General features: G+C 32.6%; 1 protein-coding gene across 1 annotated transcript in view; it reads left to right on the top strand.

The window, feature by feature from the left end:
• Positions 1–14,584, top strand: part of LOC127705792 (acetylcholine receptor subunit beta-like 1) — a 41,674-nt gene extending 27,090 nt beyond the window's left edge. The window contains exon 2 of the mRNA XM_052210141.1: positions 13,352–14,584. Coding sequence (XP_052066101.1) covers positions 13,352–14,565 — 1,214 coding nt within the window. The 3' untranslated portion in view covers positions 14,566–14,584. The remainder of the gene's footprint in view (positions 1–13,351) is intronic.
• The last annotated feature ends 3,284 nt before the right edge of the window (positions 14,585–17,868 follow it).

Here is a 17,868-nt window from a genome sequence, read left to right as displayed (position 1 = left end):
CAAACAATTAGTCAGAACGAGGCAATAAATAACCGCTCTTTTATCAATTATTCAAACTAATCATATGCATTTAAGTGTTAATGAACTTATTTTATAAAATGTTGACTAAAAAAATAATATGACTATATGATTACAAAAAGGGGTTTAGCGATTTAATTTCAGCACAACTAAATGAAAATAACTCTTTATAAATTCCGTGCATTCTCTGCACTTTTATGAACTTACTTTTATTAGGAACGCGCAAACCTTAATGTCTTAAACTTAATGCTTTAATGCTAAAATACGTAGGCAGTAATGCTAAAATACGTAGGCTTTAATGCTGTAATACGTAGGCAATAATGCTAAAATACGTAGTCAGTAATGCTAAAATACGTAGGCAGTAACGCTAAAATACGTAGGCAGTAATGCTAAAATACGTAAGCAGTAATGCTAAAATACGTAGAAACGTTAGGAGCTATATACACAAACGGTAACCTAAAAAAAACAAAATGTATTCAATGTCAACTTTGCCTGATGAAATATCATTTTAATGATATTTAAATTCATCAACGTGAAATTTTAGAAAAGTATGTTATAAATCATATCACTACCGAAGCACTAAATGTCTCGATAGAGGGTCTTATGAGAAAAATACAGAGTCAGTAAAAACCCGAAATATAATATTATATTTGACCTTTGCATACACTACTGTTTGGAACAACATAATGTAATGGCAGTAATGGATCGATCCTAGTCATCACTTTTCATTCACAAGTGTTCGCACTATTACCACAAGACTTTAATACAATGATACAAATATCCATTTAACCTAAAATATTATTCACATAATGTATAGTCTAAAATACAAAGTGTTTTTTTTTATTTGTAGAACTTGGTCGTAACCGTTGCTGGTACATCGTAGTCCCAGATGGTATCATCAGCTCAGTAGTCTGTGCTTTAAATTTGGGACAAACATGATTTATAACATGTCTTTTTTCTGAAATTATCCGTTGATTAAAGTTATTGCTAATTAAAGAACAACTCCCTCAGGCAAAGTGGCTTATGATATTGTTTTTAGTCCCTTTTGTAATATCTGCACGTATTCAGGCATTGGGTTTGAACATTCCAGGTTAAGGAGAATGCAGAAATGTGCGTATCACACCAAAAATATAAGTTATAAGTACTTTTTTTCATTCATTAAAGAGGTAAATAAGGTTCATCAATTGAATCATTATAATACACAATTTATCAAAATACTAAAAAAATGTAATTGTATGTAGACGAATAATTTTGACATTTAACAAATACCACCACCAACAACGATCTGCTATCAACACCAGTATGGTAAGGACTTACCTTATTCTGTTTTAGAGAGATAAATGGAAATGCATACTATTTGAATTTCATAGTTGAAAATTCTCGACCGATCTTAATGTCAAGCCAAACACGACCAACAACCATATCAACAGAGAAGAGAAACGTGAAACTATTAATCGTATGTAAATAGGCAACCTCGATATATTCTACATAAGCAATGATGCAGGCATAACATAACCTCTAGTTGGGGTTAATGCCCTAAATGTTTTTTGTTATTTTTCAGCTTTCCAACATTCCAATCTCAAGTTAACAACATGATAGTAGTTCCAAGATCAATTGTCGTGCGCAGTAGAACAAGTAATGAACATTTTTGTACTAATTAATGTTCAGAATCTCTAGTGTGCATCAATCTCCTAAACCGCCTTACACGAGATAGGTCCTGATATGATATTGTGTTTGTTAATTACCAATTAATAATTTCTGTATTTGAACTAAAGCTAAAGTTACAATAGCAATATACCTCGAGCCTACCAGTTGAAGAAAATAACAAAAAAACACAATACGTTTTCAGTGCCCCCTAGTGATTTTCGAATCTTTCTTTACCTGTTTCAGTAATGACCTGCATCATGTACACTCGAACCAAACAGATAGGAAAGCCAAATAAATAACAGATGAGAAGATGCAACAGAAATGTATCTTAACATCGCTTCTAAAGCTACTTGTGGAAAATTTGATATCATAAAATCAAAATGAGTTGAATTGTTGTTCAAATTTAAATCAATTATTTTAAAGATTCATTTATTTTAACCAAAAGTACAATAAAAATTCAATTGAAGCACTTGAAATGTATTTCCGGCTCTGCTATCAAATCGAAGATATTGAAAGATAAATTTTTCAGGAAGTAGTAAAACCTGCATGTTTACCGAAATTGTTTGATATCATTGAACGTTCAATACATTATTTTTATTTAAGTTCAACACCAGGCCAACATGCATTAAAAGTTCCTCCTTACCTTATATAATTTTTAGCTGAAACCCTAATATTTTGATTGCAGGATTGGAAAAGTTCAGTTATGACTATATGTGTGTAATCTTAAACCACTTTTATCTCATAAAATACAAGCTGTGATAGTATATTCTTTTTTACTTTTTTACTTATTACTTGACTTTTGTCATTTTCAATATAATTTTATAATGAAAAAAGTGCACAGATAGAATTTATTTACATAATCTTAAATTCTCCATTAAATGATAAAAAAATCAATGACAAGAAGAGATGGATTTAAGTCACGAAAGTAATGAAAAGTTCTAATATCATTTACTAAACTTATAGCAAAAATAACAGTTTTCGATTCTGTAATGGCATTGATGAATTAATTATTTTTTTGATAATTATAATCAGTTGATTCAGTAAAAAAAATAGAAAAACATCGCCATTGTGATAGAAAATTGTTGCTTCCAATACGCCGTTGTAATATAATACCATACTTAATATAAACATCAATAATTATTCTGTTTACCCAAGTTGTCAGTACCGAGTTTAACTGTATAGGTTCAATTGATTCAAGTATAATTAAAGATATTTCATAAATACTTCTCATTCAGGAATCTAGAGAAAAACGTGGACAATGAATAGTAAGTATCTTATATGTAGTTTAATATTATGATGAATTAAGTGATAAATTGATGCAAATTAGTTAATATGTTGATACATTTCTACTTCTATTTATTCATTAATCGATATAGCTGTTTTTAATTATTGAATTAATTAATTTGATGCTGATTGATTGAATTTTGGACAACATACTTACTAAAAAGTATGTACTACAAATTCATTGCAGTGGCTGATTGTTTTTATTGAGTTTCATAGCGAGCAACACAAATGAAAATTTCCTTTTTGATGTCCGGCGATGTAAGAAGTCGGAAAGCAGACCCCGGTTTGACTCCATTTCTAAAAACTACAATGGAAGTCACGTGACTACTATATTTGGGCATATTTTTTGTCTTTTTTTTTTGTTCAACAGAAATGAGTCGGTTTCATTCAAAAAGTCATATTAAATGAGGCCAAAGCGTGCTGTACGTTATAATGACAACTGCGTATATTTTTCAGACGTTCTAACATAGAAATCGTTTTGATAAAACGTACTACATTAGAATACGAAGCCTTCAATCCCGAGCTCGTCACCCGTCGAGTCATTTTTTTAAACAAAGAAGTTGAAATTTCTTTCTTAACTTCTGGGCAACCTATTCTGAACTTAAATTATGTGATGAGAGGTTTTTTCTATTACATAAAGGCCAGGGCTAGCCAAAATATGCTTAAATACTGGATCTAGAGAGGGTTAAAATAAATTTCAAATCTAAAGTTGAATTCCCTTGCAATATGTTTTATATATTTAAAAGAAATAATAATCAAAGCTATATCAATGCAAATAATTCATAATTTAAAATAAAAGGAAGTTTGTTTGCTTGTGTGTGTATGTTTATCAATTAAACTAAATAACTATAAATATTGTCTCATTCTATACAGGTTCTATTAATTGGACCCGAATTGTAAAAAAAGAAGCATTAACTAATGGATAATAATTTAAATGGTAAATCATGAACTTTTATTGAGAAAGATTTGTTCTCATAACTTTTTCTTCTATTTAAAAAAAAATAACTAGGCCCATTTCAGTGCAGTTTGTGAGTGATGTTAAAGTCAATATATTTTTGTAACAGAAATAAGTCACACTTAATGTGATTATGCATTCAATAAGAGTGATCAAAATGCAAGTCTGATACAGATTGTTTTAAGTTCAAAGGAGGACAGGACTTTAATGTTTGCATTGTACATCATGTACATATAATATTTGTTTTAACTTTCAACTTTTACAGAAGTCCTTCATCACAAAAAATTAAATATCTACATCACGAGTGTCTGAATGATTTTTTCCATTCATCTTTATTTTAGCCTGTGCACGGACAGTATAAAATTACGTTAGTTTTTTGTTTCAGTTAACGTCAAACATTTAACTAAAAGAAAATACTTTATCCAGTCAAATTCACAGCTGAATTCTCCAATGCTTTTTCAAACAAATGTGTATTTTGGAACACACAATTTTTTGTACATTCAGTTCACATGCATGTTGACATCGATGTGCGAGACATCCACAAAAACTACAATTTAAAAAAAATGTCTTTCCTTCGTAATTTAGTTCAAACGGGGTTTCATAAGGGGTGACAGATCTTAAGACTTTAAATAGTTGATTTACTTTGAGATACGTATTAATTTTTTATGCTTCTGTAGAATTTATATTATGTAAGTTTATCTGTGAAAATAGTATAAAAAAAAAAACCAGACAATTCGCATGATTTTCAACGTATTTGTTTTAAGACGGCCAATTTGAATTATATTTTCTATTATAACATGACACATGCTTAAGAAATAAATTTCTGACTCCAACAGAAAATTTCTAAATTGCCGCCAATTTCATTTTCAGAATTGCGGGTTTTAATATCAGTCCCATTGTTATCTTTAGAAAGTAGCAACAACGGTCGTTTCTAAGGGCTTGCTTGCCGACTGAGAAATACAATTGACGTTGTAATTTTTATTTGTAACGTTACACTCGTACACCCAATGTTCTAACGGAAAGGAACTAGTTCCCTGTCATTTATCTATTTGGCTCTGGCAGATAGACAAGGGTATCTCAGAGGCTCTGGCAGATAGACAAGAGTATCTCAGATACCCGTATGTTGCAAAAAGTAAAATAACAAAAATACCGAACTCCGAGGAAAATTTAAAACGGAAAGTCCTTAATCAAATGACAAAATCAAAAGCCGAAACACATCAAACGAATGGATAACAACTGTCATATTCCTGACTTGGTACAGGCATTTTCTCACGTAGAAAATGGTGGGTTGAAGCTGGTTTTATAGCTAGCTAAACTTCTCGCTTGTATGACAGTCGCATAAAATTCCATTGTATTGACAACAATGTGTGAACAAAACAAACAGTATAATTAGTATGATAAACAACGTCAGTACCTAGAATCTATACTTCAAGACCATCGTGTATTATTTGTGAAATTGATACGGAATATTTATCAACAAGGTCTTGTTGGTATCTTCCGATGAACTTTATAGAAAAAGGACGAGACGTTCTTTGACATAACCCTGGTTCATCAACTTTCTGCTCAGACACTGGTAACGTTTTACTAAGTCTGAGTAGCAGCTACAAGCTCTTGAATACCGAATGAGTTGGGAAATGTATATCCCATATGCAGGTGAAGTTGGTATATTGCTATTTAGGTGGGAGAAATTGATAATTTCCAAATTAAAATCGTCTCGTTTGACATAGATTCTGGTACTGAGATGACCGCGTATGTCAAATTCGAGGTATACGTATAAAAATTAGGCAGAGGTAGCCGTGTTTGTTGTTTTTTTAATTTCTAGTTCTGGAGGATATATTAATGGAACCCAATCAGAAAATTTGGATTGTTAATGGAAAGAATATCATCAATATATCTGAATGTGAAACTAAATGATCTGGCTTCTTTGATCTTCTTGTTTATGACAAATTTCTGAAGGAACTCCGACTCATATGAAAATAAGAAGAGGTCGGCAAGGAGAGGCCCATAATTCGTTCTCATAGGAATGCCGACAATTTGTTGAAAAAGTCTACCTCCAAATTCAACAAATATGTTGTCAATAAGAAACTCCAGCATACTGATCACCTGTTCCTCTTGTAGCATGTTTTTACCTCCTGTTCACTATAACCAAAGTATGCCGTATGGTATCCCAAAGTAATAAATTTATAGCGTATGCTACCATTTTTGTGTTGAAGAGCATTGTGGATTATTAAGACGATTTTTCAATTTCACATGGGAATGGAGGTATACAGTGTTGAAAAATCAAAGGTTTAAATAGAACTAATTTCAGAGAAAGATCGAGATTTAAAATTATCCAGAAGTTCTTAAGAGTTTTTAAGAATCCACATATGGTTATACCACTACGCGAGTGAACAGTTTCACAGTATTTCTAAAGACCATATTTCATTGCGGACAGAATTTTGTCAATCTAATTGACAATTCCTTCGTCGAACATGCGGATGAGCAGGCAATGTACCGTTGTTTGTATGGAATTTTGTGAAGATTAGGTATCCAATACAAACAAGGTAAGTCCTCCGATGTAATGTTCATTGAAGCGATGAAGGACTCATGATTCGCCAAAATCTCATCCTTGTCAAATGATATGTTTTTGTATGTGGGATTACCTGAGTGTTCATTTATTCCTAATTCTTTTACAAGACACTCGTAGTAGTACGATTTACATACAAGGACAATATTATTTGAATCTTTGTCCGCAGGAACAAAAACATATTTATCGTGAAGATATGATAGACATTTTACAGCTTCTTTGGCTCTGCAAACGGACTTTGGTCGATCATTTACACAGTTTTTTCAACTTATGAATTCGACGTTTTATCAGAGACCTGATTGTTTTGATCAATTCCGTCAAAGTGTCAAGTTCAACTTATTCTAGTTTAACCCATGCTCTGGCGTAGTCCTCAATGGAATCCATAATTATTTTGAAGTTATGGTTCCAATTGATGTGTTGGTGTTCTCTAAACTTAGGACCATGAGATATCACCTTTCGGAGATGTTCATGTTGAATTATGTTTAGATCCTCAGTAATAACATGACCAGAGGTGCTGTAAATATAAGGCGAGTGGGAACAGTCACATGTCAGAGGGTTTTTCATGTATTGTTCTAAATCAAGGTCCTGCAATGCTTGCAGTTAAATACTTTAGATGCAATGGTTTTGGTGTACTTGTAGGATACAATAGGAACAGACTGATTTTGAAAATAAAGTGGAATTTTAAATGTTACCTCCTTGTGATGTAGAACGTTGCTGATGTTGATTGCATCAATTCCTTTACTGGTAAAATGAACAGGAAGGAATTTCATCTTTTCATCATGTAAAGGTTCCGATCTCACTGGTTTAAATAGAAGGAAAAGAGCTACATCACAAATATACTGACCAGTCTGTATATTGGAGGAAATGTATTTATGCATCCTTTGTCAAGTGCATAATCTCTCAAACATTTTAGAAAAATAACAGGCAGTGAGACATAAAGGTTCTAATAGAGTAAACTCTAGCGGATGATGAAGATGTAGAAGAACGTAATCAAAACTCCCAGAGGACGATCTAGATTGGAAGACTTTTTTACATTAGGCCGATGGTAATGTTTTTGCTCATGACTACGCTGGTGTCTTGAAGTAGTATTAAATGAGCTCATTACATTTACATCACTGCAGGCTGGACTTGAAAAATGTCCTACTCCTTTGATATTATCATTGCAACCATATGTCATTGCAGTACCTAGTTCCCTTATCCAGAAATTTTCTCTATCTTTTCGGAAAGGAGTACTTAGTATAGGGCTATTGGTGCGGTGATAAATTTACTCAATGATGCGTTCTTTCATAGATAATGAAGGACCATGGTCTGGTTGATTAAAATGGTTATAAAGAACCCGGAATTGCGGATCTTTAATATCAGACCGGTGTTGATTAACCGTTTTACGCAAAGTTTGTCGAGTTTCACCAACATAAAGTACATTTAGTCCACACAAAGTACATTTAATTCCGTAAACCACATTTTCCGTGGAACAGTCCAGAGACCCAACAAATTTAGTATAATAAGTTTTTCCTGTTAAGTTACTTGTGCAAGGGAGAGAACCAGCCTATTCAGTAGTTGTCGTTTGTTGATGTGGTTCATAAGTGTTTCTCGTTTCTCGTTTTTTATATATATTAGACCGTTGGTTTTCCCGTTTGAATGGTTTTACACTAGTAATTTATGGAGCCCTTTATAGCTTACTGTTCGGTGTGAGCCAAGGCTCCGTATTGAAGACCGTACTGTGACCTATAATGGTTTATTTTTATAAATTTTGACTTGGATGGAGAGTTGCCTCATTGGCACTCATACCACATCTTATATCTATATAATGGAATGGGAACTTGGCTGTGTTCACAAGCAATAAAAGAGCGTTACTTAAAACTATTGTCTGATTTTTGTCCTTTGTTGAAACTTTGAAGATAAAAGATTTTGAACAAATTATAAAAACAAATCAGAAGGTTTGTTCTGGAAAAGGGTCACTTGAAAATAGTTGGATTGAATTATATCACCTACGAACTCGTAAAGAAGTTATCTAAAATACAGTTATTTATTCTGCAATCGACCTCTCTACTATACTTATATATACAGGTGTACAGATAACACGAAGCGATATACGTATACCAGACGGATACAGTCTCCTGGTATCCTGCTTCTGTTGCGAGCGAACGGTTATGTCAAGTTAATGTTTACGTTACAGGTCAATTTGGGGTCCTCATCGCGGTCCGCGTTTAAGTCATGTCGATTTCTTTCAAAAATAAATTCAACGATTGGGATGGAAAAAAATGTACAAAATTCATTGCAGGATAAAGACAATAACTAGTTTTTTTAAATATCAGCTGTATTTGTACTCGGCTCGAAACAGGAGTATTAACATTTTCTACTCGCTTTGAATTATTGAATCAAAGAGAGCACTACAATATTAAACTAATTGAATGTAGGACTAAAAAATATTTTCATGGGTTTGTAATGATATATAATTTTTCAATGAACGTTCCATGATTGAAAAAGAAATCACACACATTATAAGTTGGGTCAAATTCTTTACTATGTTTTATCATAATTATATATTGACCAATTTGCGCCATTGATTTCAGGTAGGCCTTAATGGTAGCATTTTTTCTTAATCCCTTTCCCAATGTCGAAGACTTGGATATGTATGATGGCTGGTTTCAAGACATTTTTACAAATGTGGTTCAGTTTTCGGTGTGTGTTGCAAAAAGTAAAACCGAACTCCGCAGAAATTCAAAACGGAAAGTCCCTAATCAAATAGCAACATCAAAATATACTGTCATATTCCTGACTTGGTACAGGCATTAATTTTTCCGTAATTTAGCATACTCCAAAATACCCTTTGCGATGAGGCTTCCCAAGTTGAAAAGGTTCTTTGAAAATTAATTGTATGCATATATTTAATAACTCCATAATTCTGAGACCTTTATTCTACGGTCCTTTGCTCTTCAGCTCAAATGGTTAAGATCAGTTACTTGTTAAAAATTGAAATATGTCAAATATCACTACACGGAGATTTTTTCTTATTTACGTACTCTATTTGAGTTCCTCAATTTGAGGCGTATTGGGATATCGACCCATATATGTCCCAACATTTGAGGCGTATTGGGATATCGACCCATATATATGTCCCAGCATTTGAGGCGTATTGGGATATCGACCCATATATGTCCCAGAAGTTGAGGCGTATTAGGATATCGACCCATATATGTCCCAGAAGTTGAGGAGTATAGGGATATCGACCCATATATGTCCCAGCAGTTGAGGCGTATTGGGATATCGACCCATATATGTCCCAGAAGTTGAGGCGTATTGGGATATCGACCCTTATATGTCCCAGAAGTTGAGGCGTATTGGGATATCGACCCATATTTGTCCCAGAAGTTGAGGCGTATTCGGATATCGACCCATATATGTCCAAGAAGTTGAGGCGTATTGGGATATCGACCAATATATGTCCCAGAAGTTGAGGCGTATTGGGATATCGACCCATATATGTCCCAGCAGTTGAGGCGTATTGGGATATCGACCCATATATGTCCCAGAAGTTTAGGCGTATTTGGATATCGACCCATATATGACCCAGCATTTGACATATTATGCCATACCCATGTATTTTAAATAAAATATTAAAATGAACTAAATGTCAACGGAAATTTTTATTTGAGACCAAGCTTATTTGTTCCTTAGGTCACTTTTGCTTGACTCTATAAACTTTGTGACAAAAGTAGTAATAAATCCTAGCGATCCTATGTTTTCGGTAAATATATTATATTCTGGTATCTACAGTTTCAAAAACGACTCATTGTATCATCTAGGTTGTCTTTTTCTGTAATAAACAGATTTCTATAATCACACGGAAATACAGTGCTAGATTTAAAATGTTCAAGACTACTTTTTTCAATATTGATTTAATTTTCTTTTAAAGATTTTGTTTTTTGCAATTTTGATTATTCCTCGAAACAGAATGATTTATTGTTGATTGTCCTGTATTTATTAACTCGCGTACATGTATACAATGTCAGTAGTAAGCCACAATAGTTCAAATTCGTTTTTCTTATCTTCAACATGTTATTACTGTAACCAGTATAATTGCACTAGACAGAAAGTCCCATTGGGTGTATCAAAAGTTCAATGCATTTGACTTAATTTCTTGTGATTGTTTAAAAAATATTTCTGGCTTAAATAAAACTGGTCAATATTATTCATTATACGACTATCCTATATTGATATTGTGTAGACAAACTTATTTTTAGCACAGTTCGAGATCATGTCTTTAAAACACGGCCTTTTATATTTATGTGTCAATATAATACTGACGTTCAACTGCCTATTGTAGAAAGTTAAAGTTCATGATTTCTACATACATTAAATAAACACATCTAGTACTCTCAGCTTTCATCGGGTAGTGTTAAGTATTATTATGTTTCATCTTAAAATGCAAGACTGTGGTTGGCTCATTTGAGAGAGGTTGATAATTTACTCTATCCCATGACTCAGCGGGAGACAAATTTTTTAATGTCACCCTCTCGTGCCAAAAATCGATAATTTAAAAGGACTATATATTGAATTTACAGCAAATAATTTAAAGACAATGCAAAAGTTCTACGTTTTGGCCCATGAACGTTTTCATAGAATGTCAATATAAAAAATATATCTTGCTTCACTTCTGTTGCTTTTGTACCCTACCTAGTAGCAATATACCAACTTCACCTACAAATGGGATATACATTTCCTAACTCATTCGGTATTCAAGAGCTTGCAGCTTCTACTCAAACTTTGTAAAACGTCACCAGTGTCTGAGCATCAAGTGATGAACCAGGGTTATGTCAAAGAACGTTTCGTCCTTTTTCTGAAAAGGTTCATCGGAAAATACCAACCAAGACCTCGTTAAAAATATATTCTGTATCAACTTCACAAATAATACATGGTGGTCTTGGTGTATAGATTCTAGGTACTGCCGCTGTTTCTTAATCACGTGTTATAGTATTCTTTTATTTGTCTTTGCAAATTATTAACGTTTACTGTTTGGTCCATTTTTTGGTAATATCTTTTAGACGTGGCTCGGAACATTCAGCCATTATGTTGTTGTGCTGTTGTCTTTTTTGTATTCTTGTGTTTCAATTTTGCGTATGTGCTTTGTTTATATGCAATTTTGTTTTTCTTTGTTGACATATTTGTTTGTTTTTATAGTGATTGAGATTATAACACAATGTTTACTGCTGTACCCCTATTTTTGACATTTTTACCTATTATGTCTGTTTGTTTTGTTTACACATTGTTGTCAATATAATTGAATTTTTTGCGACTGTCATACAAGTGACAGGTTAAGCTAGCTTTAAAACCAGGTTTAATCCACCATTTTCTACATAAGAAAATGCCTGTTCCATGTCAGGAATATGACTGTTATTTTTCATTCGTTTGATGTGTTTGAGCTTTTGATTTTGCCAATTGTTAAGGGACTTTTCGTTTTGAATTTTTCTTGGAGTTCGGTATTTTTGTTGTTTACTTTCTTGTAATAACTGTAACGTTGATATGTACGTGATGTCATAGAACTTTCAATTCAAAATTAAACAGTAAAAGACGATAATGATTGAACATTCGGAATAATAAATTAAATAACTCAAAGTTGATATGGAGAACGAGCAGATTGGTACCCCTCAGTTGACAGTGTTTTCTCGGGGTAATAATATGCTCTATCACCCTATCAGCTATGTGTTATTTATATATAATTTTATCTGTGTTTTTGTCATCTTTAGTAACAATATCATACAGGTATACGTAAGTAAATATCTAATGCCAATGAAATAGTATGTGGGGTATACGTTAATGAGGGAACAACTCATCGGAACATGTCTCAAATGTCATCTAGAGGCCAACATTGATTTTTCAACAAAATACAGAATTGTACACTAAATGCTTAAATGTTTAAAAAAAAATTTCTAGTTGATGTTATCGGACTGTCGACATCTTTTACGTATTTCAATAATTAATAATTAAAAAATAAACAGTGCGGTTCCTCAATATATTGATGTGCCTGTTCCAAGTAAGGACCACCTACATTGTCTTGTAGGTTATATTTTATTATTTGGCTGCGTGTCAATGACGTATAACCGACATCTCTTTTCTTTCACTTAAAATGCACATTTCTTTGTAAATTTGAAACTAATCGGTACTTTTATTAGCTATACTTTTATGATATTAAATACATTTGATATTCTGAAACAGGAGAGAAAACTTATAGAAATAATTGAATTGAATGTGTTATTAGAAATGAATTAAAATTTAAACTAACATTTCTATAACTTTTAATTGGGAAATGTGGTTGAATTGTTTGTATTAAGCTCAAATTAACACATTTGATCAATCGATTAGTTATCCGTGTTATCCTGGGATTAATAAAACGAAGAATTTCTTTTATTTTGAGGATCATAGCCTATGGTTGACTTATTTTGTCGGATCTCTCTATTGTCCCTCGATAGTATGCCTATTTTGGCGTTGTTTTAAAGGCTGGAATAGTTTTGGTTTTTTTTCTGCTTTATTGATTTCACATTTTTAATTACTTAAATGCATCTTGCGAAGTACTGTGTAAATATTAACAAGTCTACACTAACCGCTACTTGCATGATAAGTCACGTGATTGCAATCAGATAATCAATATTACAAAACATTCATTGGCTTTTTAATGAGCTTATCATTTACTATATTACTAGCTTATTTACCTATTTTATATGTCAATAAGATATTTAAATGCGTAAAAACATGACAGTATTTACTTTTGCCTTTCAAAAACCGTAGTTCATGTTTACCTAATATAAAACTAGCTAGAACTCCAAATATATATATATAATTATCATTGCTGTTCGTAATCATTCTTCCTTTCATATTTTTAGATAGGATTCTTTTTGGCATTTCGTTTGTTCTGGTCTACTGTTTTACAGTCATTCAAGCAAACACACTTTCAGACGTTAATAACCTGCATACGGACTTACTAAAAGGGTACAACAAAGATATAAGACCTCCCATAGACCAGTCCACTACAATAGTAAATGCATCATTTAGTTTAGTCAGCATCAGAGATTTTGACGAGGTTAGCGGGAAATTTGCCGTTACTGGCGTATTTATTGGTGTATGGTTCGACGACAGACTATCATGGAATCCTATTGACTATAACATGACGTTCACTACAACCATTCCACAAGATAAAATATGGAAACCAACAGTATTTCTAGCAAATGTGATTGATTCTTTGAAAAGTGTTGGACAAGATTTCGTGTCGATTCGACTATATTACTACGGATTAGCAATATGGACACCACCTGATATAATCGAAACGTCCTGTCAGGTTGATGTCACATACTTCCCTTACGATCAACAGACATGTACACTTCAGTTTGTATCATACAGTTCTCTCGCAACAGAGGTTCTTATGAATTCTGCAATTAATGAAGCAATGACACCATATTACACTGAACATGGTACGTGGGATTTGGAGAAAACAGCGACATCAAGTTATGTCTTTGATTCTGGTTCTATGTTTGAAGTTCATATCACAATTAATAGACGACCACTGTTTTTCTTGGTCAATATAATTTTTCCAGTTATCTCCTTAACATTGCTCAACTCATTCGTATTTCTGCTTCCTGCAGAATCAGGAGAGAGGATATCATATGCTATTACTGTGTTACTTGCTATAGCAGTATTCATGACGATGATTTCTAATTATTTGCCAAAAACATCCCAAACAATGGCAAGACTTTGTTATTTTCTAATTGGAGATTTAGTTCTTAGTTCCGTTATATGCATTCTCACAATTTTCCAACTCAGGATATTCTTCAAAAGCGACCAGAAGTACCCAGTTCCACTTTTTCTGAGAAACATTGTTACGATTTTAAAATGCCAACGGATTGTTCATGTTCATCCAAAAATATCAGAAAGCGATGCACACAACCATCAAATTAACCAGGAACTGTGCAAACCATGTGATTCAAACAATCAAGATATCACTTGGAAAGATATTGCTAAGTTCTTTGACCTTGTCAGTTTGTTTGGAAGTCTTTTATTTCAGATTGTCATGTTAACTGTATTTTTCTGTGTTATTACGTGACATGGGTTGCTACTTTAGTCGGGCTTTTATTTCAAAAACCTTACCTCGTCTATTATCAGTTGCATGTATGTTTCGCTATATATATATATCCTGAAAATCAAGACTTTGCGGATAATAAAATATTCATATGGAGTTACCTTATATTCAATATGTAGTGGACCGACCATTAAAACATATTTCCCAGCAGGGTACTTTACTAGAATGCCGCTGTCAATTCCATAATAATTATTAGGTGAAATACTGTCCCTTGTTGTATTGAAGACAACATTAATTTTATTTTGGTTTCTGATGTACTGGTACAAACCACACAATAGAATTCAATAAGATGTTAAGTGTCTAAGATTAAAATTATAATTTGAACATATATTTTTCGATGGCCTACAGTATATGTATGGTTATTTTAATATATTATATAGACACCAGTATTGAACCCGTATATGTGTTAATTGTAGTTGCATTGATTTTGTTTACAGAGGTATTTAGTTTCATTACAGAGTGTGCAACGGACAAAGCAATTTTCTAACGCACCTGTTGTAAGTAAAACAAATTGTCAGAGTAGCATTTGTAATTAATTGTGTTTTTATCACTGTATCGGCTAATAAATAATAATTTCAATACGCACGTCATGTGTCGTGGAAAACCTTCATTAGGTTCGACCTTGAGAGAACGTTTTCACCACCAATATTAAAACGTCTGAGAGCATGAAAACCAAATGAACAAAGCAAAAACAGCTAAAAAATATCTAAAATAATTTTATCGAAGGAAGTTACCACTTCATTTAAAGTATGGAGAATTCGCAATCAAATATAGCAATGATTTATAAAACTCAACTCAGTTACGATGGACTGTCATCATTACAGTAGACGGAAAGTTGTATCGCGGAAAGACACTTCTTCGTCAATAGCAACAACTACCTAATGCAAGTGTAGGTTATAGTTCCCAAATTTGTCAAAATGTATTTTATATATGATACCGTGTTTGTTTGAATCATAGTTATAAAAATATACACAAAAACAATGAAAATATTGCCAGAATTTGAAAGTAGACATATAAAATAAAACAGCTTATGCTGCAAAAAAACATAAAGAGCATATGGTATTGACGCTTCTAAAATCCGCACTTAAAACACAGCAAAATCTTCGGTCAACATCAAACAAAATTTCAAACAATTTCAATATCTTTTTAATAAATTTTGGATTTTTAAACTTTTTGGCCTCGGGCATCACTGTAGAGGCAGTTATTGTCGAAATGTGCATCTGTTGCAGAAAAATTGGTCCCGTTAATGTTATTTAAAATATACATCATGCGAAATTGTAATTACATTTTGTTGATCTCACGTACAATAAATACATCTACAAGAACCCAATCCGATCAGAAGCACTGCTGATTATTATCCTTACCACCATTTTGAGTACAAAGGCTTCAAAAGCAAAATGTAAACAGCTACATGTGTAATTGTACAATTTTAACCCTTTACAATTTCAAATGAAAACTTTATTTGTGTTTGCATATAACACTATCTCTTTCGATTTACACATACCAAATTCTTCAGATATCTGTGACGTCTTCTTTGAGAAATAGTAATTTCTGTATCCCATTTTTACGGTCATTGAAAGATGTTCTAAACATGCACAGCTTATTGAAAATATAAAGAGCTTAAAAACCAAAAACGACAAAAGAGTAAAGCCAAAGTCGGGCAAATGAGGGAGATATATTCCTTACTAGTAATTTAAAATAATTTCCAAAATTTTGTAACAGTAAATTTTAATAACATACATTCCGTATTTTCATGCTAGTACCAAAGTACTGGCTACTGGACTGGTGATACCCTCGAGGAATAACAGTCCAACAGCAGAGGTATGAACCCAGTGGTAGTAATAGTATTAACGGTACCAATTTTTCGTCACTATAAGCGCGTTTCGACAATACATGTCTCTTCAGTGATGCTCAAAGACAAAACATTTGAAAATCAAACGCTTATAAAAAATGTGAAGAGCTCATAAACCAAAAATGACAAAAGAGTATAGCCAAAGTCAGGCAAGGAATCAGAGCTTTGCGTTAGGGCAATATATTCCTTAATTTAGAATAATTTCAAAAATGTTGTAACAGTAAATTTTGATAGTCTTGGGGACTAACAGTCCAACAGCAGAGGTATCGACCCAGTGGTAGTAATACCATTAACGGTATCAATTTTTCTGCACCAGATACGCATTTCGACAATAAATGTCTCTTCAGTAATGCTCGAAGCCAAAGTATTTGAACATCCAAAGCTTATTAAAAATTAAGAGCTTATAAACAAAAAACGACAAAAGAATATACCCAACGTCGAACAAGGAATCAGAGCTTTGCGTGAGGGAGATATATTTATATGATTATGTATATACTGTCAGTACTTTTGATTGGTTCTCTGCTGTTGACTCCGCCCAAAGGAAGGTAATATGTTAGTTAATAATGATTTCAAACCAAAGATACTACCTTTAACTACACACTCAAGTTCGTGTGCTGTAATTGGAATGGTCAACTCAGCAAAGGATGCACAACAAATATAATATAATAAGTACTGTTTATAACATCTATTTGGTAAGGTCGATAGAATATTTTTTCGACAAATCTAATAAAAGATAGAAGAAAGATATTATTTCTACCCGTGGATGCATAACAAAGATAATAGTAGAAGATCCGTCTTAATACGAACAAGTATATCTCCCAAATAAATTGTAGGGTTATACACTATGTTTCCGAATACTGTATTCATTTCTTTTGTTCAGCCTTGATATAATATTAAATGAAAATTAAGTATAACTAATTTGCATTATCTTGAAATATTTTGGAAGAATAGGAGCAAATCAATGTCTTATAGAAAAAATAATCAAATAAAATGTTACAAAATAATGAATGATTTTTAATGATCACACAAAACAAAGTTTAGTTTTCTGTGATACACTTATTTAATCTGTTGTTTTGGGAGAAACAATATATATATATAATAACTTCATTAAACAAAATTCCAGTATAAGGGGAAATTAAAAAGGACCAGCAGTACCTTGTTCAATCGTTCTATTCTGAAAAACATTGTTACAGTTAGCGAATGCCAGCAGAAACTAAGTCATGTTCATCCACTTCATCCACAAAATCGGAAGATGATGCATTCAACCTTAAAATAAATCACGAATAGAGTTAACAGTGTGTTTAAAGTAATCACAATACCATTTGAAACGCTACTGCTTTGTTTTATCATGCTACATATAGTTTGGTTGGAAGTCTTTAATTTCATACTGTCATGTTATTTACAGTTTTCTGTGT

Source organism: Mytilus californianus, unplaced genomic scaffold (genome assembly GCF_021869535.1).
Source record: "Mytilus californianus isolate M0D057914Y unplaced genomic scaffold, xbMytCali1.0.p SCAF_6, whole genome shotgun sequence".
In the NCBI taxonomy this organism is placed as follows: domain Eukaryota; kingdom Metazoa; phylum Mollusca; class Bivalvia; order Mytilida; family Mytilidae; genus Mytilus; species Mytilus californianus.
This window is presented reverse-complemented; position numbering and strand designations above follow the sequence as displayed.